At 37.1% G+C, this 22,158-nt stretch overlaps 1 protein-coding gene across 1 annotated transcript in view; it reads left to right on the top strand.

The window, feature by feature from the left end:
• The window catches only part of ANGPT1 (angiopoietin 1), a 200,943-nt gene that overhangs the window by 102,974 nt on the left and 75,811 nt on the right, over positions 1 to 22,158 (top strand). Inside the window, exon 4 of the mRNA XM_032183404.1 lies at positions 10,618 to 10,850. Coding sequence (XP_032039295.1) covers positions 10,618 to 10,850 — 233 coding nt within the window. The remainder of the gene's footprint in view (positions 1 to 10,617; positions 10,851 to 22,158) is intronic.

Genomic DNA, 22,158 nt, shown 5'->3' with positions numbered 1-22,158 from the left:
TTTCATGACAACGCAATCATATGACTGTAGCTTCTGCTACTCAAAAACATAAGGTTAACTTGTATGCATGTTTTTAAGCAGACTAGAATAAATTTTGAGATCACCACCTAATTCGAAAACCCATGCAAAACTGAAAATCTTCAGAATCTAAATTTAATGAACACAAAGATCCAAGAGGAATCTCTCTCTTTAGAATAACATTTCATTCTGTATCACATACTTGGAGCCATACTATATTTAAAAAATAAGTGAACAATAAACATTTTGGATTTATGCTGAAATTGAAAAGAGAGGAAAAAAAAAAATACAGTACACCAACTCTTCAGCAGCACATAACTTACCAAGCTGTGAAGTTTCCCTTTCTGTGTTAAAGTATTTTCATGAATCCCTCAAAGACCCTGGATTCATTTGTGAGGCTATCTTCATACATTGACAGAGGCTTAGTTTAGCTCCTAAACTGGGGTGCATAGCAGCTGATGCACTGACAGCACACCCAAACCACCCAAACAAGTAGTGCCACAAGGAACTGAGTGGCTGAACCAGTATAAAGCCCAAGTTTGGGCATCTCTCCATTAATGCCTGAAATCCTTGCAATTGCAGCCTGGTATCTCAGAACAGGGTGTGCACAGGGAGATGGTTTGTCAGAATTTCTCTGATGTTCCTTCCTCGTGATGCTTTTCCCTGGCTCCCACAGGGGTCCTTCCCTTGGACTGCTGTCCTTCAGGATGAGATTGCTCAAGTGTGGTGTCCCATGGACTGCAGGGGGACAACCCCCTCCACCACTCTCTGCAGGCTGCAGGGGAACTTCTGCTCTGGCACCTGGAGCACCTCTTCCCCTCCTTCTTCACTGACCATGCTTTTTGCAAGGTTGTTTGTTCCACATTTTCTCCTCACTGCCATATGGTAGTTTTGCCCTTTCTAATATGTTGTTACAGAGGAACCACCAGCATCACTGCTGGGCTCATCTGTGCCCTGCTGTGGAAATGGCTGCCGCTGGCTGTATTTGGCATACATGTAGGATAGCCCCAGCCTCAAGGGCAGTCCTGGCCTCTTCCTACATAGGCTCCATCAGACTTCTACCCTCAAGCCCCATGTCCAAATCTTGGACACAGACACCCAATACAGTGGCATAAAGCCATCTGCTTTCATGGCTGCCTGTCTAGAAACCTGCTGACATTATTGCTGTCTCTGTAACAGCCATGTTTAAGCAGGGAGGCTCTCTTCTCGAAAGAGTAACTGTGGTGTAAGTCTGACCAGAACTAAGGTTCCCATTTCCTGTGTATGCTATAATTGACACTGAAATAGAGCAAATGACTTTATATGTGAGGTAGATACTGAAGCAGCCTATACATGCACAGGGTGTAGTGGATTTGTTAAATTGAGATCAGATGGTTTGCCAAAAATGCTGTTGCTGAACGTGAATCAGCAAGAACTGAGGTGGAATGACTTTGCCCTGGGTTATATGTGAAGCAGACTAACAGTACCATGAAGCTGCCGAGGGGAAAAAAAAAAAAAAAAAAAAAAAAAAGCAACCACATTGTAATGACAAATAGAATATGTCATTATAAAGAAATGTGTTTAGCTGAAAAGCTGGGAAAATAATATACAGTTAGTGCTACTGGTTATGAAAACTGGCAGTTTACAGCTTATAAAACAGGGGTAAGATTAAATAATTCCCCTAAATGTTTGTGGGTGGTTTGTTTGTTTGTTTGTTTCTCTTTTTCTTTATTTTTATTTCAATTTTGAATTGACCTGAAGATTTGTTTTTAAGTAAATGACTGTATTTTTAGATGTTGTAATCTATTTAGCATCAAAATTTTATTGACTCATCAAGAGACTGAGTCATTTATGTGAAGGTTTGTGTACTTAATCTGAAATTATTTATTTTAGCAATGTGTCAGGGTGTAAAGCCATGTCAGTAAACAACTAAGTTTGACTTACATTGACCTTTGACTTGACTGACATTATGATGAAATGATCTGTGTCATGATAGTATGGTCTAGCTTGGTATTTAAGAGGAAAAGGAGAGGGGGTATGTTAAAGAGCAACATCCAGTTGTTTCTCTTATAAGTATAGGTATATGTGTTTCATTATAATGAAGGAAGAAACTAGCAAAGACCTTCCAGGTTTCATTGCTATCTGTGCCTTTGGGACTGATAAAATTAGGGAGAGGACATTGTCATGATTAAAGCAGCTGATGATTCATATTTTAATGTATCATTATCTAGTCCTAACAAAAAACTGTGTAATCTTGGTCTTGTAAGGATCCTGTAATCAACTATGCATATGTCAATTTCACTGTGGGACAAATCTTTAAGATCACAGGAGATAATAGGTTAATGAATATGCCAATGATTTTAGCTTGCTTAAATTTAAAAATTGTTTAAAGTTTGCCTGATAGTGGTGTTCAGTAGTTGTCTGCAGTTTAAATATATAACATCGATATACAAAATTTTATATATATATATATATATAACAATCCCTCTGTATAACATCATTTTCAAATTAATAAATTAGAGAACTCCTTTTATCCATGTTGCCTATATGGACTATAAACGTTTTGCAAAGAGCCTTTCTTTTCAGTAGGTGGGAATGAGTGCAGGAACTGTTATAATCCAAAAAGTAATCAAAACAGATTGTGTACTTTGGGCAGATCATTTCTATTTCTGTGCTAAAATTCCCTCCACATAAAATAAAGATCCTAATCACTTTCAAAGAACTGGAGTTTGGATGAAAGAAATGTAAGATATTATAATAACTGATTGTTGATATACTACAGTAATTTGTATATTATCCTGAAATAAAATGAGCACTGCTTATCAACAGGGGACCAATGCATGTTCTAGGGTCTAGAAATATATTTATTCTTGGCCTTAAATGCTTTACTTCCTGCCTCTGCTGGGAAGAGTGGAGAATTTTTTTCTTTTTATCCCCCTGAAGTGAAAGATATTTCATAGCATGAGTAACATTTGCCCCAGTATCTTGTTTCTGTTGAATGCTCTCATGCCATAAATAATTTATTCTTGTGGGTTCCCACCCACTGTAATATAAATGGTGGTGTTTTACACTGCCATTTTTTCTCCCACAAGAGCTTTTTAAAAGCTGTTTTATTTTTTTCTTGAAAGATTTCTCTGCTTAAGTGCTTGTCTTTTTTTTTTTTTTTTTTCCAGTGTACCCAGCTGCATTTAACTTACTGTGTGCCATTTATGTCAATATGCAAGTGTGAAAACTTTTCTGTTACATTATATTTCTCCTTTTTATTCAGTCAAATGAATTCTGGATCTTCCAGCAATAAGAAGTAGAAGTGAAATTTAAACATAAGTTTTAACTTGAATTTGCAGAAAATCAAACTAGACTAACGGTCAGTACAAGAACAATTGTATCCTAAGGTGTGTACTTAAGAATGATGAATTACCATTTGACTGTGTAAAAGATGAGGATATGAGTTTTATTTGCAAATGTTGCATATACTGAAAAAGATAAATCAATTTTTTCCATTTCACTTTTGTGACTTCAATCGCAAAAAGTGAGTCTCAGTAACCAAATATTTCACTGGCCTTTAGAAATATGGGGATACTTTTTTTTTTTTCTTTTTCCAAATGTCCTTAAACCAATAAGACTACCTACTTAAGTACCAAGTCAATAACAGTATAAGGAAAAAATCACTCATATAAAAGCAACTGCAAAGCAGCTATCCTAATGAGAAAATTATCATTCTTGTAGTCAAATGTAAGTGTTTAAGTTCTCTACCTGTTTATCTTCCCATACATACTTAATTCAAGAAAAACATATATGTACAGCCAAAGAAATTTTTCTAATGTGACGTTCCTTGTCTTTATTTATTGAAGAGCTCAACAAAGTAAATGGTTTTATCTGTATTTCTAATAAGTCCAGATTTCTTAAAAGATTATTTTAATGCAAAAGATGTCCATCTCTAAGATCTGGTCTATATCCTGTTCCCACATGTCTAAACTGAAGTCTCTGAAAACAAAGATTTAAAAAAAAATCTTAAACTGCCATGGTCTGGAATGGATTAGTGAATAAACTATGTACCTTATAAGGCAGATTGTCTAAACCAGACTTCCTTCCTCCCCTGGGAGCTATGAGATTGCTTTCTACATGCTCTACTTCATCACCTTTCAAAATGATAGTAGTTTTCACTGGAAGTTATTCTTTGACTTCTGTACTAGCTTTCTGTTTTCTTCAGTGTTATCAGAGGGCTTTATCTGTATCAGGTGGACACAGCATAGTTGTACCAAAGCATCCCACTGGCTTATATTCTAATAAAGGCAACATAGGGGTAATAACCCCTATGGGGGGTTGTAACAACCTTATAAGGGTAACAACCTCAGGCCTACAGGCCTGGGGCAGAGCAGCTGGAAAGCTGTGCAGAGGAAAAGGATTGGGGGGTGTTGATTGATGCTCACCCAAACATGAGCTGACAGTGTGCCCAGGTGGCCAAGAAGGCCAAAGGCATCCTGGCTTGTATCCTGATATACTGAATAGTGTAGCCAGCAGGACCAAGGAGGTGATTGTCCTACTGTACTCGGCTCTGCTGAGGCCACACCTCAAGTACTGTGTTTAATTTTGGGCCCCTCACTAAAGAAGGACATTGAGGTCCTGGAGCGTGTCCAGAGAAAGGCTACAAAGCTGTTGAGGGGCCTGGAACACAAGTCCTGTGAGGAGTGGCTGATGGAACTGGGGTTGTTTAGTGTGGAGAAGAGGAGGCTCAGGGGAGACCTTATTGCTCTCTACAATGCCTGGAAGGAAGGTGTGAGGAGCTGGGGGTCAGCCTCTTCTCACAGGTAACTAGTGATAGGACTAGAGGGAACAGCCTCAAATTATGCCAGGGGAAGTGTAGGTTAGAAATTAGGAGACATTTCTTCTCAGAAGGAGCAGTCAGGCATTGGAATGGGTTGCCCAGGGAGGTGGCGGAGTTACCATCCCTGGGGGTGTTTAAGGAAAGGTTGAACATGGTGCTTAGAGACATGGTTCAGTGGATGACATTGGTGGTAGGGTGATGGTTGGACCAGATGATCTTGGAGGTCTTTTCCAACCTTAATGATTATATGATATCACTTGTTGAAAATACATTCCCAGCCTAAACAAGCTAGTGGCACGTGGTTACTTTCGAGGAAAATTAAAGGGGTTTGTTGTTGTTTCATTGTATTTAAATGTCTTCTAGTTAATAACTCCAAGGAAGGAGTCATTGTCCAATGGATAATATAATATTTAGCCATATTAACAACATTTGTTTTTCATAACTTCATTCTGTTCCCCACATGCCTGATTTTGCCCCCCACAAATTGAAGGCTGCATTATAATACTGTACATGTATTTCTGTGTGTGTACGATTCTTCTAGTAAATGGTGATTTATTTGTATTGTATTGTAGTTCCCATGACTGCTTCATCTGTCTGTATCTGTAATGCTTTCAAACCTATAGGAAAATTATGCAGTAAATTTGCAGTAAAAGAGAGACAGTCACTACTGTCCATGCCATTTTACTGGAAAGTATTATCAAAGAATGTTGTACAACAATTTCAGTCAGTGTTTACAGATTGATTAATTGGTATAGCCTTCTTTTGGCTTTCTGTAAGTTTTTTATGTCAGCAACAGTCGTTAATGAAAACTAGTAGAAATATTTTCACTTTGAATCTGCCTTCATAATGCCTCTTTAAAATTTTGATAAAATCAATCAGCAAAGTTAATTCTTTGTGTTATTTGGCTATTAGAAATTATTCAATGTGGAAAGAAGACAGAGAAAATAGAGTAGTCTGACAACCATTTAAAAAATCTAAACATCTCTGTAGTTGATTTCAACATGTTAAAAATGTATCAATTAGTTTTCTAGAACTTCTTATTATTTAAATGAGCTACAATATGTGTTTATGTAACAATAATACATATGAAGAATTCTGGCCACATTATAGTCAAAGGCTATAAGAACAGCTTTTCTCATGCTGTTTAAGGATTTCTTCCTTTTGGAACAGGCCAGTACAAACGTCTCCAATCTATGTGAAGTTTTTGCTTTTGTTCATTAGAGCTTTGAGCAAAGGTTTCTCACTGATTCTTAGTAAAACAAAATGAAATGCAGTTGTTACAGATTTCTCCCAGGAATATAGGGAGTGGTCCTATCCTCAGGACTTACTCTTATCTGCTGTAGATTTGTGGATATGAAAAGACCATTGCACAAATGCATATGCATTCCTTAAAATAGCTTAGTTTTGCAGTTTATAATAACAAGACTTTTAATCTACATAGAAAACTGTAAAGGAACCAAGTGCTGTGACACTCCCATCTTTCCACCACATGTTGTTGACACACCACTCATAAATATTAGGATGTATTATTGCTAAAGCTGTAAAACATCTGCTTGCTGTCTGTCTCTGTAGACGCCAAACAGGGAAGCTCTAAACATTGTCAGCTTCTTCCTTCTTACTTGACATGGCCAGTGTTGCTACAAATAAGACTGTCATCACCATGGGTTCACTTACTGTGGTCTTAAGAAGGCTATGGTGGGAAACAAATAACACAACGTGCATATTGTGGCTGTCAAAGACAGTTTTATACATTAAATCATCCAGATATAGAAATAATTTCAATTTGGACAAGCAAATTGATCATGCCTTCTAGACCTTTCAGTCTTTGGTGACCTCCTTTGTACACATTCTAATAGTTTTATATTCTTATAATGTGGAGCTCCACACTGCACACAGTATTTTAGGTGAGGCTAAACCAACATTGAGTGTAGTGGGGCAGTCATTTCTTTTGACTGGTTAGCTATATTGTGCTTGATGCACTTAATACTGTTGTCCCGTTCAGACACCAGAGCACATTGTTGACTCATATTGAGCCTACCATCAGCCAAAACTCTCAGATTCCACCACAGCGACTTGTCCTCCAGTCTGTACAGACATCCAAGATTACAGCATCCCAGGTGCAGAATCCAGCACTTGTTCTTAATAAGTTTAATATGGTTGGTGGTTGTCTAGTGCTCTAATCTATCAAGATCTCTCTGTAAGGCTTATCTATCCTCAAGAGACTCAATGGCTCCACCTAATTTAGTGTAATTTACAAACTTAGTTTACACTCAACTCCTGTGTCCAGGTCATTGATAAAAACTTTGAAGAGAACTGGTCCTAAAATTGAGCCTTGGGGAACACCATTAGTGCATGGCCAGCAGCCTGATTTACTATTACCCTATTACCCCATTTACTATAACTCTTTGAGCCCTGCCATTCAGTTGCTCACCCATCATATTGTGTATATATCTAGCTGTATGCTGGAGATTTTGTCCAGGATACTGTGAGAGACAGTATCAAAAGCTTTACTGAAGTCCAAAAAACTCACATCCACTGCTTTCCCTTTGTCCACTAGATGGATAACATTGTCATAAAAGGATATTAAGTAAGTAGGATGTCACACTGTGCTGTGGCCACATCTAGCACCCATTCTATCACAGACTGTGCCCAGGGTCCACCTTGTTCCTATTCAAAGTTGATTAGTATAACTTATAGTGTATCAGGAAAAAAAAAATGCCATGAAAATGCTAAAAAAAAAAAAAAAAAAAAAATATATCAGCATAAAAATGCTGAAATTATAAAATTCACATTGAACTTTTTATTTTGTTGAACAATTTTTTATGACTTAAAAACAATTCCATCAGAACATTTTCATCCATTCCCACTAACTGCACTAATTAGTCTAACAAAGCTCAAAGGCTTACACACACACACACACACACACACACACAAAAGATCCAGAGTATAAAGGCATTGTGTTAGAGTTCAAGTGATGAAAAAATTAGCCACAGGTCTGATAAAGTGTTAAAGTAATTTATTATCTTTGCTTTTAATATCTCGACTTTGTTTTATATTGGGACCTTCTATCATCAAATTCTAGCCCACTGAATCTTGTTATGTTTCTGTTACTATGTAATGATCCTTTTTGATTGAAATATCATGATTCCCCTTGCATTTGGGAATGAAGCTGACAACAAGAAAAAGTGTTTCCCATTCCCATCCTTTCATTTTTAATTCCCTCTTTCTCAGATACTTGTGATTTTCACAGAACTAGGTATGTTGATCTTGCAAAGTATGTTTTCTTCAGTATCTATGAAAGTAATGTAAGTCCCACATTTATAACATTTCAGAGAGAGATTTGCTGCTTAGTTTCCTTAATTAAATATATATATATACACATATATATATATATATATATTACTCTAGCTTGTACAGCAAATCCAGGGCCTGAATTTAATCTTTGCATTGTTATCTTTTGTAACAGCTCATATTAAGGCTTTGTGATATCTAGTAGAAACAACTCCATATGGATTTTATTACATTCTTCAGTTAGGTTAAATGACCTGAAATTATGCAGGCATTTTGCCACTGATCTATTATCCAGAAGTAAAAAAAAAAAAAAAAAAAAAAAAAAAAAAAAAAAAAGGTGGGGGAGAGTGCAAATAAATAAAATCTAAGACTAACTTGGACAGGAAGTGGTTTGTTGGGAAGTTTGTAATCACCAGTTGGTTTACAGGCATGAGAAACACCTCTTTTGGCACATACAGTAGAATTACTTAAAGAAGAAAGCAGCAGAGGGGATGAATTTATTTCTTTACCTAATATTATTAAAATCTTTCTGCTAAGCTTCCACCTGTGGTTGTTTAATATTGATGGGCAGCTAAGCACCACCATGCCGTTCTTTCACTCCCCCTCCTCAGAAGGCGAAAATAGGATGAAAAAAGTTTGTGGGTTGAGATAAGGACAGAGAGATCACTCAGGAGTTACCATCATGGGCAAAACCGACTCAGTGTAAGGGAGATTAATGTAACTTATTACCTATTGAGAACTGAGTAGAGCAGTGAGAAGCTAAAATCAAATTAAAAACACCTCATCCACACGATTCTATCTCCTTCCCCCTGAGCAGGGGAACAGGGAATGAGGTAAGTCTCTAGCACTTTGCCTCTGCTGCTCCTTCACAGGCCCTCTCTGCCCCTGCTTGCCTGGAGAAAAGGAGGCTCAGGGGTGACCTTATTGCTCTTTACAGGTACCTTAAAGGAGGCTGTAGAGAGGTGGGGGTTGGTCTATTCTCCCACGTGCCTGGTGACAGGATGAGGGGGAATGGGCTTAAGTTGTGCCAGGGGAGTTTTACGTTGGATGTTAGGAAGAACTTCTTTACCGAAAGGGTTGTTAGACATTGGAACAGGCTGCCCAGGGAAGTGGTGGAGTCACCATCCCCGGAAGTCTTTAAAAGACGTTTAGACGTAGAGCTTAGGGATATGGTTTAGTGGGGACTGTTAGTGTTAGGTCAGAGGTTGGACTCGATGATCTTGAGGTCTCTTCCAACCTAGAAATTCTGTGATTCTGTGGGGTCTGTCCCACGGGATGCCGTCCTTCCTGAGCTGAGCTTGCGGGGGCTGCCCACAGGCAGCAGCTCTTCAAGCACTGCTCCCACACGGCTCTGTCCCACGGGGTCCATCGCCCAGGAGCAAACTTCTCCAGCACGGGTCCCCCATGGGTGGCAACTCCCCCCAGACCTCCTGCTCCTGCGTGGACTCCTCTCCACGGGCTGCAGCTCTGGCCCGGGGCCTGCTCCATGGGCCTCAGCCTCCTCCAGGGCACATCCACCTGCTCCACCGGGGGCTCCTCTGTGGGCTGCAGCGTGGAGATCTGCTCCATATGGGACCCATGGGCTGCAGGGGGACAGCCTGCTCCACCAGGGGCCTCTCTACAGGCTGCATGGGAACTGCTGCTTCGTGCCTGGAGCACCTTCTGCCCTCCTGCTGCACTGACCTTGGGGGCTGCAGGGCTGCTTCTCGCTTCTCACTCTCCCAGCTGATGTTCCACAGCAGTTTTTCTTAAATTTACTCTCCCAGAGGCCTGACCAGCATCACTCACTGGCTCGGCCCACAGAGGCCACACCTACAGTCCTCTGGCTACCCAAACCGTGCCATGTAAACCCAATTCACCACAACAATGTCAAAGCATTGGCCTGAAAAAACTTATTGTTCACAGTTGACAGATTTTATCTACGAAATGTGAAAACAGATCCCACTCACATGGTATACCATAATTTCCCAGTTTCACACAGCATATCAAATGGTAATTTTATTGTGGGTTCCATATGCTTTGGTGGTATTCCACAGTTCCTAACGCTTACCTTCTTCCATTCAGTTGTAAGGCCCTTCACAAACTGTTCCTTAGTTTATGTTTTTATTTATCTTTTACGTTATTGACCCATCCATAATACCATTAATGTCTTCTTCAATGCCCTGTTCTTCTCCTTCCTTTGCCCACTTTTGGCTTTTCTACATGAACTTGTTATATACAAATGTGTTACTGGTCATATGCTCATGCACTTGGATGAGTATAACTCCATGTGCATTGTTCTAAGTACTAGTGTATGCAAACATCTTAAATTGGACCCTTAGAGATCAGTAATATTTGGCTGCTTGATGGAGAAAGTCAATGGGCTGAATTAGTAGAAGTGACATTTTTAGAATAAATAATTTTTGTACTGAATTCTATGGTGAAAATAAAGTATCATTGTTTTCTGTATTAATAAATACGTTGGCATGAAATAATATCAGCTAATTTGTTTTATTTCATTTTAGTTTACTTGAGCACAAAATTTTAGAAATGGAGGAAAGGCATAAAGAGGAGCTGGATACTTTGAAGGAGGAAAAAGAGAATCTACAAAATTTGGTCACTCGACAAAGCTACATAATCCAGGAACTAGAGAAACAGTTGAACAAGGCAACAACAAATAACAGTGTCCTGCAGAAGCAGCAGATTGAATTGATGGATACAGTTCATACGCTAATCACCCTCTGTTCCAAGGAAGGAGGTAAGAAAGCTGAATTATAAAGCGTTAGGTGTACTAGAAAATGTCTTCTCTAGGGCCATATTTTTGGAATGGTAGAACTAAATGAGCTTATTCCAAAAAGGAAAGAACATGGAGGTACTTAAGAGACATGTGGTTGTGGCACTTAGGCACATTTTTATTGGTGGGCTTGGTAGTGTTATATGATGGCTAGCCTTGATCATTGTATGGGTCTTCTGCAACCAAAATACTTCTATGATTCTATGATTATAACTGAGAATGCACAAATCTGACGAGAATCCACAAATCAAATAAGATTCAGACAGTGCTGAGGCCAACCCTTTTGCTAACATTCATATTTGTTTTTCTAAATTTAATATCATTGAGTTACTATACCATGGCCTTAGCTGATGTTAGCCACAATTGCATTGGCTTCACATTAGCAATACTGATTTGTTCCTCTGAGCATCTGCCTCCTGCTGGAAGTAATCTGACCAACTGTGGGTGTTAAATTCATAGGTTTCTATATCTAATTTACTCTAAACTTCCTTTACAGTCACTGGAGAGAAAAGGGTGCTAAATGAAGGAAAGTAACCTAAAATTCTATACATGTATATGTGTTTTGAACTTGGTGTACTCGGATGCAGGCATATATGATGCTGTAGCCATTCAAAAAATAAATTTGTTCTATTGAATTAGTTTTTATTTAAAATAAGGGATCATATTTCTTCCTTCTGCCTTGCTTGATTTTGTTGGTTTTGTTTCTGAGTATGTAAGGCACACTAAAAACACATGTTTTTATGTGTTTTTAGAAATAACATCTTTTTGAAAGAATGGGTTGACGAGTCGTCTAGGACAATTCTCCTCAAGTCTCCTTTTGTTAGTAAACACATTTCTTATAGACACTGAGAAATAAATTCAGGTAGGATTTTAGTTTTCAAATGAAAAAGACTTTTCTCATTTGTCTCAGGAAAGACATTCCGTTCATCAGGACTAAAGGAAATGGAAGAAAGGGATAAATGATGAATGGAGATTACTGTGAGGGATGGAAACAGGACACTGAACAAACAAACAGAAAACAAAAAACAATTCAATACCTACAAAAAAAAAAAAAAAAAAAAGGGCAAAGTTAAACAGAATAGAGAGAAGAAGAGGTGTAAGGGAGAATATAAGAGGAAAGGCTAAGATTAACAGCTAAAAGGGTATTAAATGCTGTGCCTGATATGCCATGTAGAGGGTTAAAAATAGAGAAGAAAGTCAAGGAAAAAAACTGAGATACATCTGGGAAGAGGCCATCAAAACGCTTCTAACAGAAGATACAGAATAAACATGGAGAGAAACCATAAACATATAAGTTCTGCCAGTCATTTTGGGAGTGTGGATGACAGAGGTCTATGTAAAACCGTACCAAGCACTCCATGAAGCACATTTGCTCATTGTAATGTTAGAGCTCTAAGTGCTATTAATGATTTTAAAATTTTAAAAATATAATCATAGAATCATAGGATATCCTGAGTTGGAAGGGACCCTTAAGGATCATCAAGTCCAACTCTTTGACACCGCACAGGTCTACCCAAAAGTTCAGACCATGTGCCTAAGTTCACAGTCCAATCTCTTCTTAAATTCAGACAGGCTCGGTGCAGTGACCACTTCCCTGGGGAGCCTGTTCCAGTGTGCAACCACCCTCTCTGTGAAGAACCCCCTCCTGACGTCCAGCCTAAATTTCCCCTGCCTCAGCTTAACCCCGTTCCCACGGGTCCTGTCACTAGTGTTAATGGAGAAAAGGTCTCCTGCCTCTTGACAACCCCTTACGAGGAAGTTGTAGACTGTGATGAGGTCCCCCCTCAGCCTCCTCTTCTCCAGGCTGAACAGGCCCAGTGACCTCAGCCGTTCCTCGTACGTCTTCCCCTCCAGGCCTTTCACCATCTTCGTAGCCCTCCTCTGGACACTTTCCAACAGTTTCATGTCCTTTTTATACTGTGGTGCCCAGAACTGCACACAGTACTCGAGGTGAGGCCGCACCAGCGCAGTAATAATACTTTTCACCTGCATTGTTATTCATTATTTGTTTTAAAAGACATAAGGACGTATTTTATCATTCACACTATTCAGCTAAAGTCAGTGTGGGTTTGCTCTCTACCGTATATTCCCATGCAACTTGTGTGGCTTAAATCTGAAGAGTTCCAGTGACGGGGATTACATCTCCTTCCTTTGGAAGTGTTTCATGTATGGACCCATGTTGATAGAATATGTTGTTGTGTGTTTTTTTTTTCCGTTTTTTTTTTTCCTCCTATGTTTCTCCTGATGTCCATTCTAAATATTCCCTTCTGCTTATTCTATTATACAGTTCCCCAGCATTCTGAAGTAAATAAAATCCTTCATAGTAGGGCTGTTCTCATATCAGTAGAGAAACATAGTGATGCAATGCAAACCCTTTATTATGTTTTGCGGTCTTTTGGCAAAGAAACCTGGCAATGTTCTGTTCAGGGTGTTCTAATAGAGCTCAGGAGTATTTTAAAATTAATATCAGTATGAAAGATATATTATTTTCATACAGAGATATACTGCGAGTTCTTTTTAGGGCTAGAAAAAGATTTTCCAATTATATTTAATTTGATTCAAATGAAAAAAATATATAAAAAAATAAAAATGAACATTTTTCCTAAAATTAGTTTCCTCAACTACTTCTTATAAAGATTTTGAATGAGGATTTCAGAAGTTTTAAAGTTTTAAAACTGTGTTTCTGGCTCCAAATTCAGGTGGTTGAAAACCTGAATTGTCATTAGTGTTTTTATTTCTGAGGAACAGTGGAAGTCAAAATACTTAGCACAGGTAAATGCGTAAATATAATTTTATTTGCCTAATTCTAACTCTTGATTTTGGACTCCATTACAATTTGTGAATTATCATGGTCAGAATTTTCCTTGGATACTTTTATGATAAAATTTAAAGAGAAATAATTGCAGAAAAGTTTCCTCTTCCTACCTAAGTCAAGCTAACCAATATTTTTGGCAAGCCCATCCACAGCTGAAGAAGAAGTCAGGCAGCCTAAGTTCAAATAATATTATCTTGGAGTACAGGACAATGAAGGCAAAATAATAAAGCATTGTAATAAAACTTACTACCAGCTTCAGTATATGCAAGTATATGTTGAGAATGGAAGAATTTGTGTGGGAAATACAACTGAAGCTACTCTGGATTCTCAGAAAAAATATGAAGTTTAATCTTGCACAAGTCTTTACATGTGCACTAATGTTCAACACATCAAATATTCTGTAAGAATCGATATTTATTGGGAGACAGAGGATAGCAAAATGTGATACATAAATCAGTGACACCACTTCTGTCTTACATTGTGTTAAATATTGGTCATTTAATTTCATAAGGGATATAGCAGAAATGGAAATTGTCCAGAAAAGAATAGGATAATGGAAATAATTAGAGACCTGGAACGATTTCCTTATGAGGAGAGAGAGACGTAAAAAACAGAACTATTGGATGAGAAAGAAAGTATGTAGGATGCTGTTATGTAAACATACAAAATAACTAATGCTAGAGAAAAGAGAGACAGCCAATAACACTGAGATTTTCCATTGATAAAAGATAATACTTAAACTATTGGTTGCTAGATATCATTGTGACTGATGAACATTTTTGAATTATTAAAAAGCAGAAGAACCCATGAAAGATGGGCTTTTGTTAAAGGCTTAAAAACTTCCGGTTTTTAACTGGTGACACTCATCTTTGAAAGGAATTGTGACCTAAGCAAGGCATCAAGTCTAAAAAGACAGACTGTCAAAGATGAGTAACTTACCAAGGATGAAAACAGGAGCTGAGAGGAATTGTAAAATGTGGCTAAACCCAGCAGTATTTTATGAATGCCTTTAAGTACCTTTGTTGGATTTTCAACCATAAAAGTGGAGGTCTGTATATTTTACTTGTATGTGTATATACTTTAAAAACCATTATTAGTATCAAGAAACCTAAAAATCTCACCCTAAATAAATGTCACAGACAACAAAATTATGTTTTCCTCTGCATAAGTCATAGTATTCAGACTTTCCCAATACATGGAACTGATTTTCTTTTTAATTATTATTATTAAATAATGATAGAGCTGAATGACTTTTGAAATTGAGCTGGTGATAATCATTGTTTTTTCATTACAAAATGTGAGATAAATTTATTCCAGTAATGACATCATTGTATCATAAAATCTATTTTTATATTAATTTAAATAAGTAGAAACACGTTTAGAATTCTACCTGCTAGAAGTCTGTGATGAATTTAGCTTACCAGTGTGGAGATACAAGGCTGACCAGAAACTCCTTTAGTTTAGCTTTAAACTCTGAGAAGCTGAAACATAGTCCCTACTGCTGGATGACAACCCTACAGTATAATCTACTTTGGTACATCAACCATGGCTAGAAAAATGTTAGGAGGATTTCTGAAGTACATAAAGGCAAATGAGGAAGAGAGAAAAATAATTATAATAATTAAAAAACTAATTAAAAGACAGAGGATAAAATTTAAAAATGTAGATTGACCAAAAGACAAAATCCGGATCCTACTTTCAGTGTCAGTTTTGGAACAGAATGATTTTGAGATGGGGGCCACCTGTCAAACGTGAATTTTTTGTGAGTTCAGTTTCCAAAATATCACCCACCTCTCTTCTATTGTGAGTGATTCTAGGATTTCAGTTGCATGCAATCCATAAAAATAGAAACTATTAAAAGTCACAAAGCCTACAGAGCGTCAAACATATTCAGCATACTATGGGGACTCACTTGTCTTCATTTAGCCATGTTTCTATGGCTAAATAGATATGTCACATTGTTTATGTACTTTTTAGGCAGGGACAACAATCTTGGCAGGCTGTCAATAAATTTCTAAAATAGAATTTCTTAAAAAAAGATGTGTTTTCAGACACTAGCCTTCCCATTGAAACAATTGTTTGGTATGTTAGAAAATTAAACTTTTTAGAAATTAAGCAATCTGCAAATTAAAATATAGACAAATGCCTGAAATATTTACTTCTCCCCAACAGAAGAATAAAGAAATAGAAATGTTGAGTTGAAGGCTTAATTAATAACCTCAGAGATAATGTCGACCTCCAAGGTTGCAGAAGTTCTTTACCTATAGAAGATAACAAGAGTAGTACAGAGACTACATTCTATTCAAAAGTCATCCAAATTTTTGTGATTATTTTCTTAAAACTGTCCTTTCCTCATACTGCTTTGAGGATTATTTGTCTGAAAATGCATAAACAATTTTGGTCTTGTAAACATGAATGGGTAAACTAAACATTTGCTCATCAATAGCCTCCTTGTTTCTATTCCTTCTGAGATTGTGCAGTTCTCTGGATGAAAATACTGTTTGGGATTGCATATAAAGGTCTAGAATTTTAAGAACTCCAATCAAATTGACGTTTCCCTCACTAATGACTAGTATTACATGAAGTACTTCAAAATATGAAAAATAAAATTTCTATTGACTTTGGCACATTGCTGTCATCATCAAATAATAAACTTCTAACACAGTAAATAGTACATGACAGACTTTCTAAGCTTCCACATCAGAAAAATTACTTGTGAAAAGTGTATATAGTGCTGCTTAGACAGTCATAAAAATATGACTCAAAAAATTGCAAGGAATGCATTACAAATTGTTATAAGCAACAGATAACATGATCATCAAAGAAGCATACACAAGTTCAAACTAAGTAATTCAGAAATTTAATTGGTCCAGTGGGAAATTATGTTTAAAGCCAAGGGTCACAAAATGCGCTCAGGCTAAAGTCACATCTATTTTCAAATACTTTTTTTTTTTTTTTTTTTTGGCCAGTAGAAGAAACTTGATATAGCATGTCCACTGTGTTAATATGCATTTGCATAACTTAAGAGTTGCCCCAGTGCTCCTACCCACAGCATAAGGAAATTTAAAATTTCAGTGGGGAAATATATTTAATCATACACTTACTGTCCTTCTCACAGGTTGTTTTGTATTGTCTGTCAGATTGCATAATAACATAGCTTGTTAAAACATTTGGTCTAAACTTGTATACTTCAGCAGAGTAATGGAACAATACAAAAATTTTTGTCATGAATGTCTGGTTTTGTGACCTCCTAGTAGGAGAGAAATGAAGCATTAGCTTCCTCCTGAATGCAAACAAGAAGCTAAGCTTAGTTCTCAAAATAAGACACATATATGCTAGGAATTTACCTCCCCAGAAGTGCCTGTTGAGTTCATGAAGTAAATAACTTTGTTAGTAAGTCTGACATTTCTAAAAAGGTTCAAATCTCCTGGGTTATGGGTAGCTTTCATATTTTAGAAAATTCTACATATGAATAGAAGTATGTTCAAAAATGTATTCATAGAATACATTACATAGAATACTTTACATAGAATACTTTAAAAAGACATAGCAATTAATCTACTCAAGACATTATGCTGTAAGTAGTCTATTCCATTTCTTAGAGTATGGTTGTTATAATGTTAAAATTTATGCTGAAATGAACAGAGTGAGAATAGAATGAGAACATCAAAGGAATGACCTGAAGGTTACAGACACAGGGGAAACTCCATTGACATTAGGAAAATTACCCCAGCAGAGATGCTGGTCTACTTCATTAGCAAGACTTCAAAGACATTTTATATAATACAAGCCAGTATTTTAAAAACAGAGAGAGAGGGAAAAAAAATCCTAGTCAGAATTCCAAAATAGAATTACAGATTCAGGTGTTCTGAAAGAATATTTTAAATCTTAATATTTGAACTGTGTTCAGCAAAGCAATTTTTCTGTATTATACTCATTCATTTATATATTGGAGTACAGTAACTAGACTATTTAACACATTAGATGATAGTGTAGAAAATTACATGTAAAGTTCTTTGTTTTATGTGCACAGAGAAAATAATACTGGTATTCATTTGAGATATATTCTGAGGTAACCATTTCTCTAGCAATCTCTTTTCATTCCTTAAGCACTTGTCTGCTTCTTGTACTTCTTCCTTAACATTGTTGGTTTTGTTTGTTTGTTTTTGTTTTCCAGCATGATAACTCACCAGGCAGGAACCTTGCATATGGCATATCAGTCACTTCAGATAGTTTAAATTTTGTATTACCAGGGTATTATAACATACTGCAATGCAATAAAAAAAAAAAAAAAAAAAAAAAAAGACACTGAATTTTGAATCATTTTATTTTATTTTTTCTTAACACTAATTAATAATGTATTTGCAGCACAGAAAGCCAATCATATCTTGGGCTGCATGAATAGAAGCAGGGTGAGGGAGGTAATTCTCCCTCTCTACTCTGCTCTTGTGAGACCCCACCTGGAGCCCTGCATTCAGCTCTGTAGCCCCCAGCACTAGGACACAGAAGTATTAAAATGAGTCCAGAGGAGGGCCACAAGGTTGATGAGGGGGCTGGAGCCTCCTATGGGCTGAGATTGTTGGCATTATTCAGCCTGGAGAAGAGAAGGCTCTGGGGAGACCTTATAACGGCCTTCTAGTGCCTTTCCTGCACTCTTTGTCAAGGACTCTTTGTCAAGGACTCTTTGTCAAGGACTCTTTGTCAGGGATTGGAATGGCAAGCCGAGGGGAATGGCTTTAAATGAAAAGAGGGTAGATTTAGATTAGATATAGGAAAGAACTAAACACAGGCACAAGTTGCCAGTGAAGAGTTGTGAATGTCCCATCCCTGGAAGAGTTCAAGGCCAGGTTGGATGGGGCTTTGAGCAAACTGGTCTTGTGGGAAGTGTCCCTGCCCACGGCAGGGTGGTTGGAACTAGATGATCTTAAAGGTCCCTTCCAACCCAAACCATTCTATGATTCTATGACTTTATGAATTAAAAACACAGTTAAACAGGCTTGACAAAGTTGGAGCAGCCACACCTGAATCTGAACACAGTTACCTAATTTTGTCATTAAGCCCTACATTGTTTCTCAAAGGTGACAAGACAGATAGCTACAGCTAAGATTGACAATATGTTTGTCCAAGAATACAGAAATATGCATCTGCTCAGTTTCCCTCTACTTCTTCCTGCTTTAGAGATTCTATGGGCAAGTGATAGTATGTTTTAAAGACATCTGAAAGCAATAGCAGAAATACATTTAGCCTCTACAACTTCCTGAGGAGGGGAAGTGGAGAGGAAGGTGCCAGACCTGGTAATTAACGACAGGACGCAATGGAACAACACAAAGCTGCACTAGGGGAGGTTCAGACTGGAAGTAGAGAAAAATATTTTTACTGTGAGGGTACTCAAACAATGGGACAGGCTTCCTAGAGTGGCTCGTGCCTGTCAGTGTTTAAGAGCCTTTTGGAGATGCCTTCGTTGATATGCTTTAACTTTTAGTGAGCCCTGAAGTGATCAGGCAGTTGGACTGCGTGATCTCTGAAGATCCTTTCTAACTGAACTGTTCTATTCTACTCTGAAAATAGAAGAAGATTATTATAAGAAAAAATTTCTGCCCATAATTCACAAAGCTCTTGTCACTATTACAGATGCATGCCACTTTTTGAATTGCCTCTATTTGTGAAATCTGTATTGTGAAATCTGGGCAGAAATACTGAGTCTTAATTTTGCACTTAGTGGCATGGAAGAGGCGTCCTCCTTAACCTTGCTGTAGCTGAATCTAGCTGAGCACGTGATAGAAGCACTGCAGTGCTGCAGCTGGATGCTGGGTTGCCTTTGTACAGTTGTGTAAGTGTTCAGTTAAACATACACATCAGCAGTGTTTTTTTTTTTGTTGTTTTTGTTTTTCATGTGCTACAGACTTCCCATTCCCCTTGGAGACTTTCTATGTTCATACACATTTTTCAGATGCCCAGAAAGCTTAATAGTTTTAAGGAATCAGTTTTGCCTGACTCACCTAACATTAACAGTGTAGATGTAGAGATCTGGTCTAGACTTCCTCTAGAATCAGCAAAGGACTTTTTTTTCAAATGTATTGTCTTAGGTTGAGGTGAATTGCAACTCAAAGTGCCTTTTTCTCTCTATTGCCTTTAAAGAGTGAAAAGAGTAGTGCTGCTATGTATACAATCAAAGTCTACGTCGGGACAAATTAATTTTATAATTGCTGTTTTCTAAAACTAAAGAAACAATCATATTCGAAATAATAATGTTTTATTTTATTTATTATTTTTAGTTTTATTTTATTTTATTTATTAATTTTAATTTTATTTTATTTTTTATATCTTGTTCAGGCAAGCATAACTTTATTTTCAATTTACACTATATAATAAAATACGGCAAAGTAACAATCAAGTCAGACTGTGGTTTAACAGAGATACGATATTTAAATAAGTTAATTTAAATGTACATCGTTTAAAATTTCTGGCAGCGGGAAAATATTTGAACTCTTCAAAACAGATTTGGGATTCCTGTATTTTATCCCTATTAGGTTGCTGATGGTGACAGCAAGAAGTCAGTATTTATTACTGCTGAAAAAAAAATAACACTTTGTGTATATGTTTTTGCATTTCAGTTTTTGATTGCTAATATTGAAATCACTTACCTACTCTCATTCCTACCGCATATCTCAGTCCCTAAATCCCCCTTCACTCGTCTTCATGAAAATTGTATTACTCACTTACACAAAAGATACTAGAGGGGATATCAGCATATATGAACCAGCCAACAACACTGCTGGTGTCAACCAAATGGCTTGTTAATGAAAAATTTCTTTTTAAGAATACCATGATTCAGCTGGAAACACTAAATGCACATTAGGGTGCCTGTGTGGAAAAATATAAATCAATTAAAGAAATATGGACACTAGAGATATTAAACAAAGCCAGTGGTTTAATCTCTCTTGTAGCAGTTTGTGAAAGACTTCTTTAGTTCTCATCTCTCAGTGAATGGCTGGATACTCACAAAATTGCTGTCTCAAGCAGAAACTATTAAGGAACTATATTGCAGCTGGATAATTAAGCGTCTTTATCTCTTTGTAAATGGGCCATAAGGCATTCTATTTCAGCTCACTAATGAGGACCACTTTATGGTATTCCTAAGCAATGCCCTTCAAATGCACAGTGAATCGTTGTTGTTACCAGTCACTAAGGCTGGATTTATTGGGAAACAAACTTGATAACTGTTGATAATTTATTAGGTAGTAAATAATTATGCCCAGGAGAGGGTGAAAGCTCACTATGTTAACATCATTTTCCAAGACTTAGTCAATTCCTGCAGCACTACAGGAGGGAAATTCTGCTTTAAGTGATTTATTTAATAAGTACTTGGATAGCTTGAGTGCTCTTGCTCTGCTATTATTTGCCTTTCTTACTTCAGACTCTTAGAGGGGGAAAAAACAAATATAATATTCCATTCATTGCTAAAACTTTTCTGTTAATGTTAATGTGATGCAACTAATTTACTATACCTTTTCTCTTTTCCCCTCCCCCCAAAGAAGTGGATCTGAAATTCTAGTATATAATAAACCTTAGCATTCCTAATGAATTTGAGACTGCACTAGTTCCTATGCTGGCAGAATCTACTTAGATTAGATGCTTGATGCTTGAATCTACTTAGATGCTTGATGCATTTCAGCATGGCCTGGTAGTTTTGCTCTGTTGTATTAAAAAAGTTTCATGCATTCATTTGCGCCTCCCACATGCAATAAGTTGTATGTATGAAGGGCTAGGGACTGGTGGCAAGAAGGCTATTTTTACTTTTGTTGTTGCTCCTCAGAAACAAAATACTTCCACTTATCCTTCCAATTTAGTGATTGTAGGCTCACAGGATAAGTCAAATTAATTGAGCTTTTCCAATGGAATTATACACCTGTTTAAAAATAAAATAAAATAATAAAATAAAATTAAAATAAAATAATACAACACTCTTTACCGAAAGGGTTGTTAGACATTGGAATGGGCTGCCCAGGGAAGTGGTTGAGTCACCATCCCTGGAGGTCTTTAAAAGACATTTAGATGTAAAGCTTAGTGATATTGTTTAGTGGAGGACTTGTTAGTGTTAGGTCAGAGGTTATACTAGGTGGTCTTGGAGGTCTATTCCAACTTAGATGATTCTGTGAACACAATCAAACAACCCCCCCAGATTTTCTGGAAATCATGATGCCACCACAACAAATAAACAAACAAACAAAAACCAAACATTCTGCCAGATCTTGTCTAAGTTGATTCACTCCATGGCTATGGAGACAGTCTACAACCAACAGCACAGGAAGAGCAACACCACATCTTTAAATGACATCCTGCTTTTTGATTCTGGGTAATAATCTCCTTTAGACATAAAAGAAGATGTTTACTTATACTGTCATAAACTCTGAAAACTTACACTAAGGCCAGCATTTCCCAACCTAATTATTCAGC

This window comes from Aythya fuligula, chromosome 2, assembly GCF_009819795.1.
Source record: "Aythya fuligula isolate bAytFul2 chromosome 2, bAytFul2.pri, whole genome shotgun sequence".
NCBI classification, from domain to species: domain Eukaryota; kingdom Metazoa; phylum Chordata; class Aves; order Anseriformes; family Anatidae; genus Aythya; species Aythya fuligula.
The sequence above is the reverse complement of the archived record's forward strand: the minus strand, read 5'-3'. Positions and strand labels throughout refer to the sequence as shown.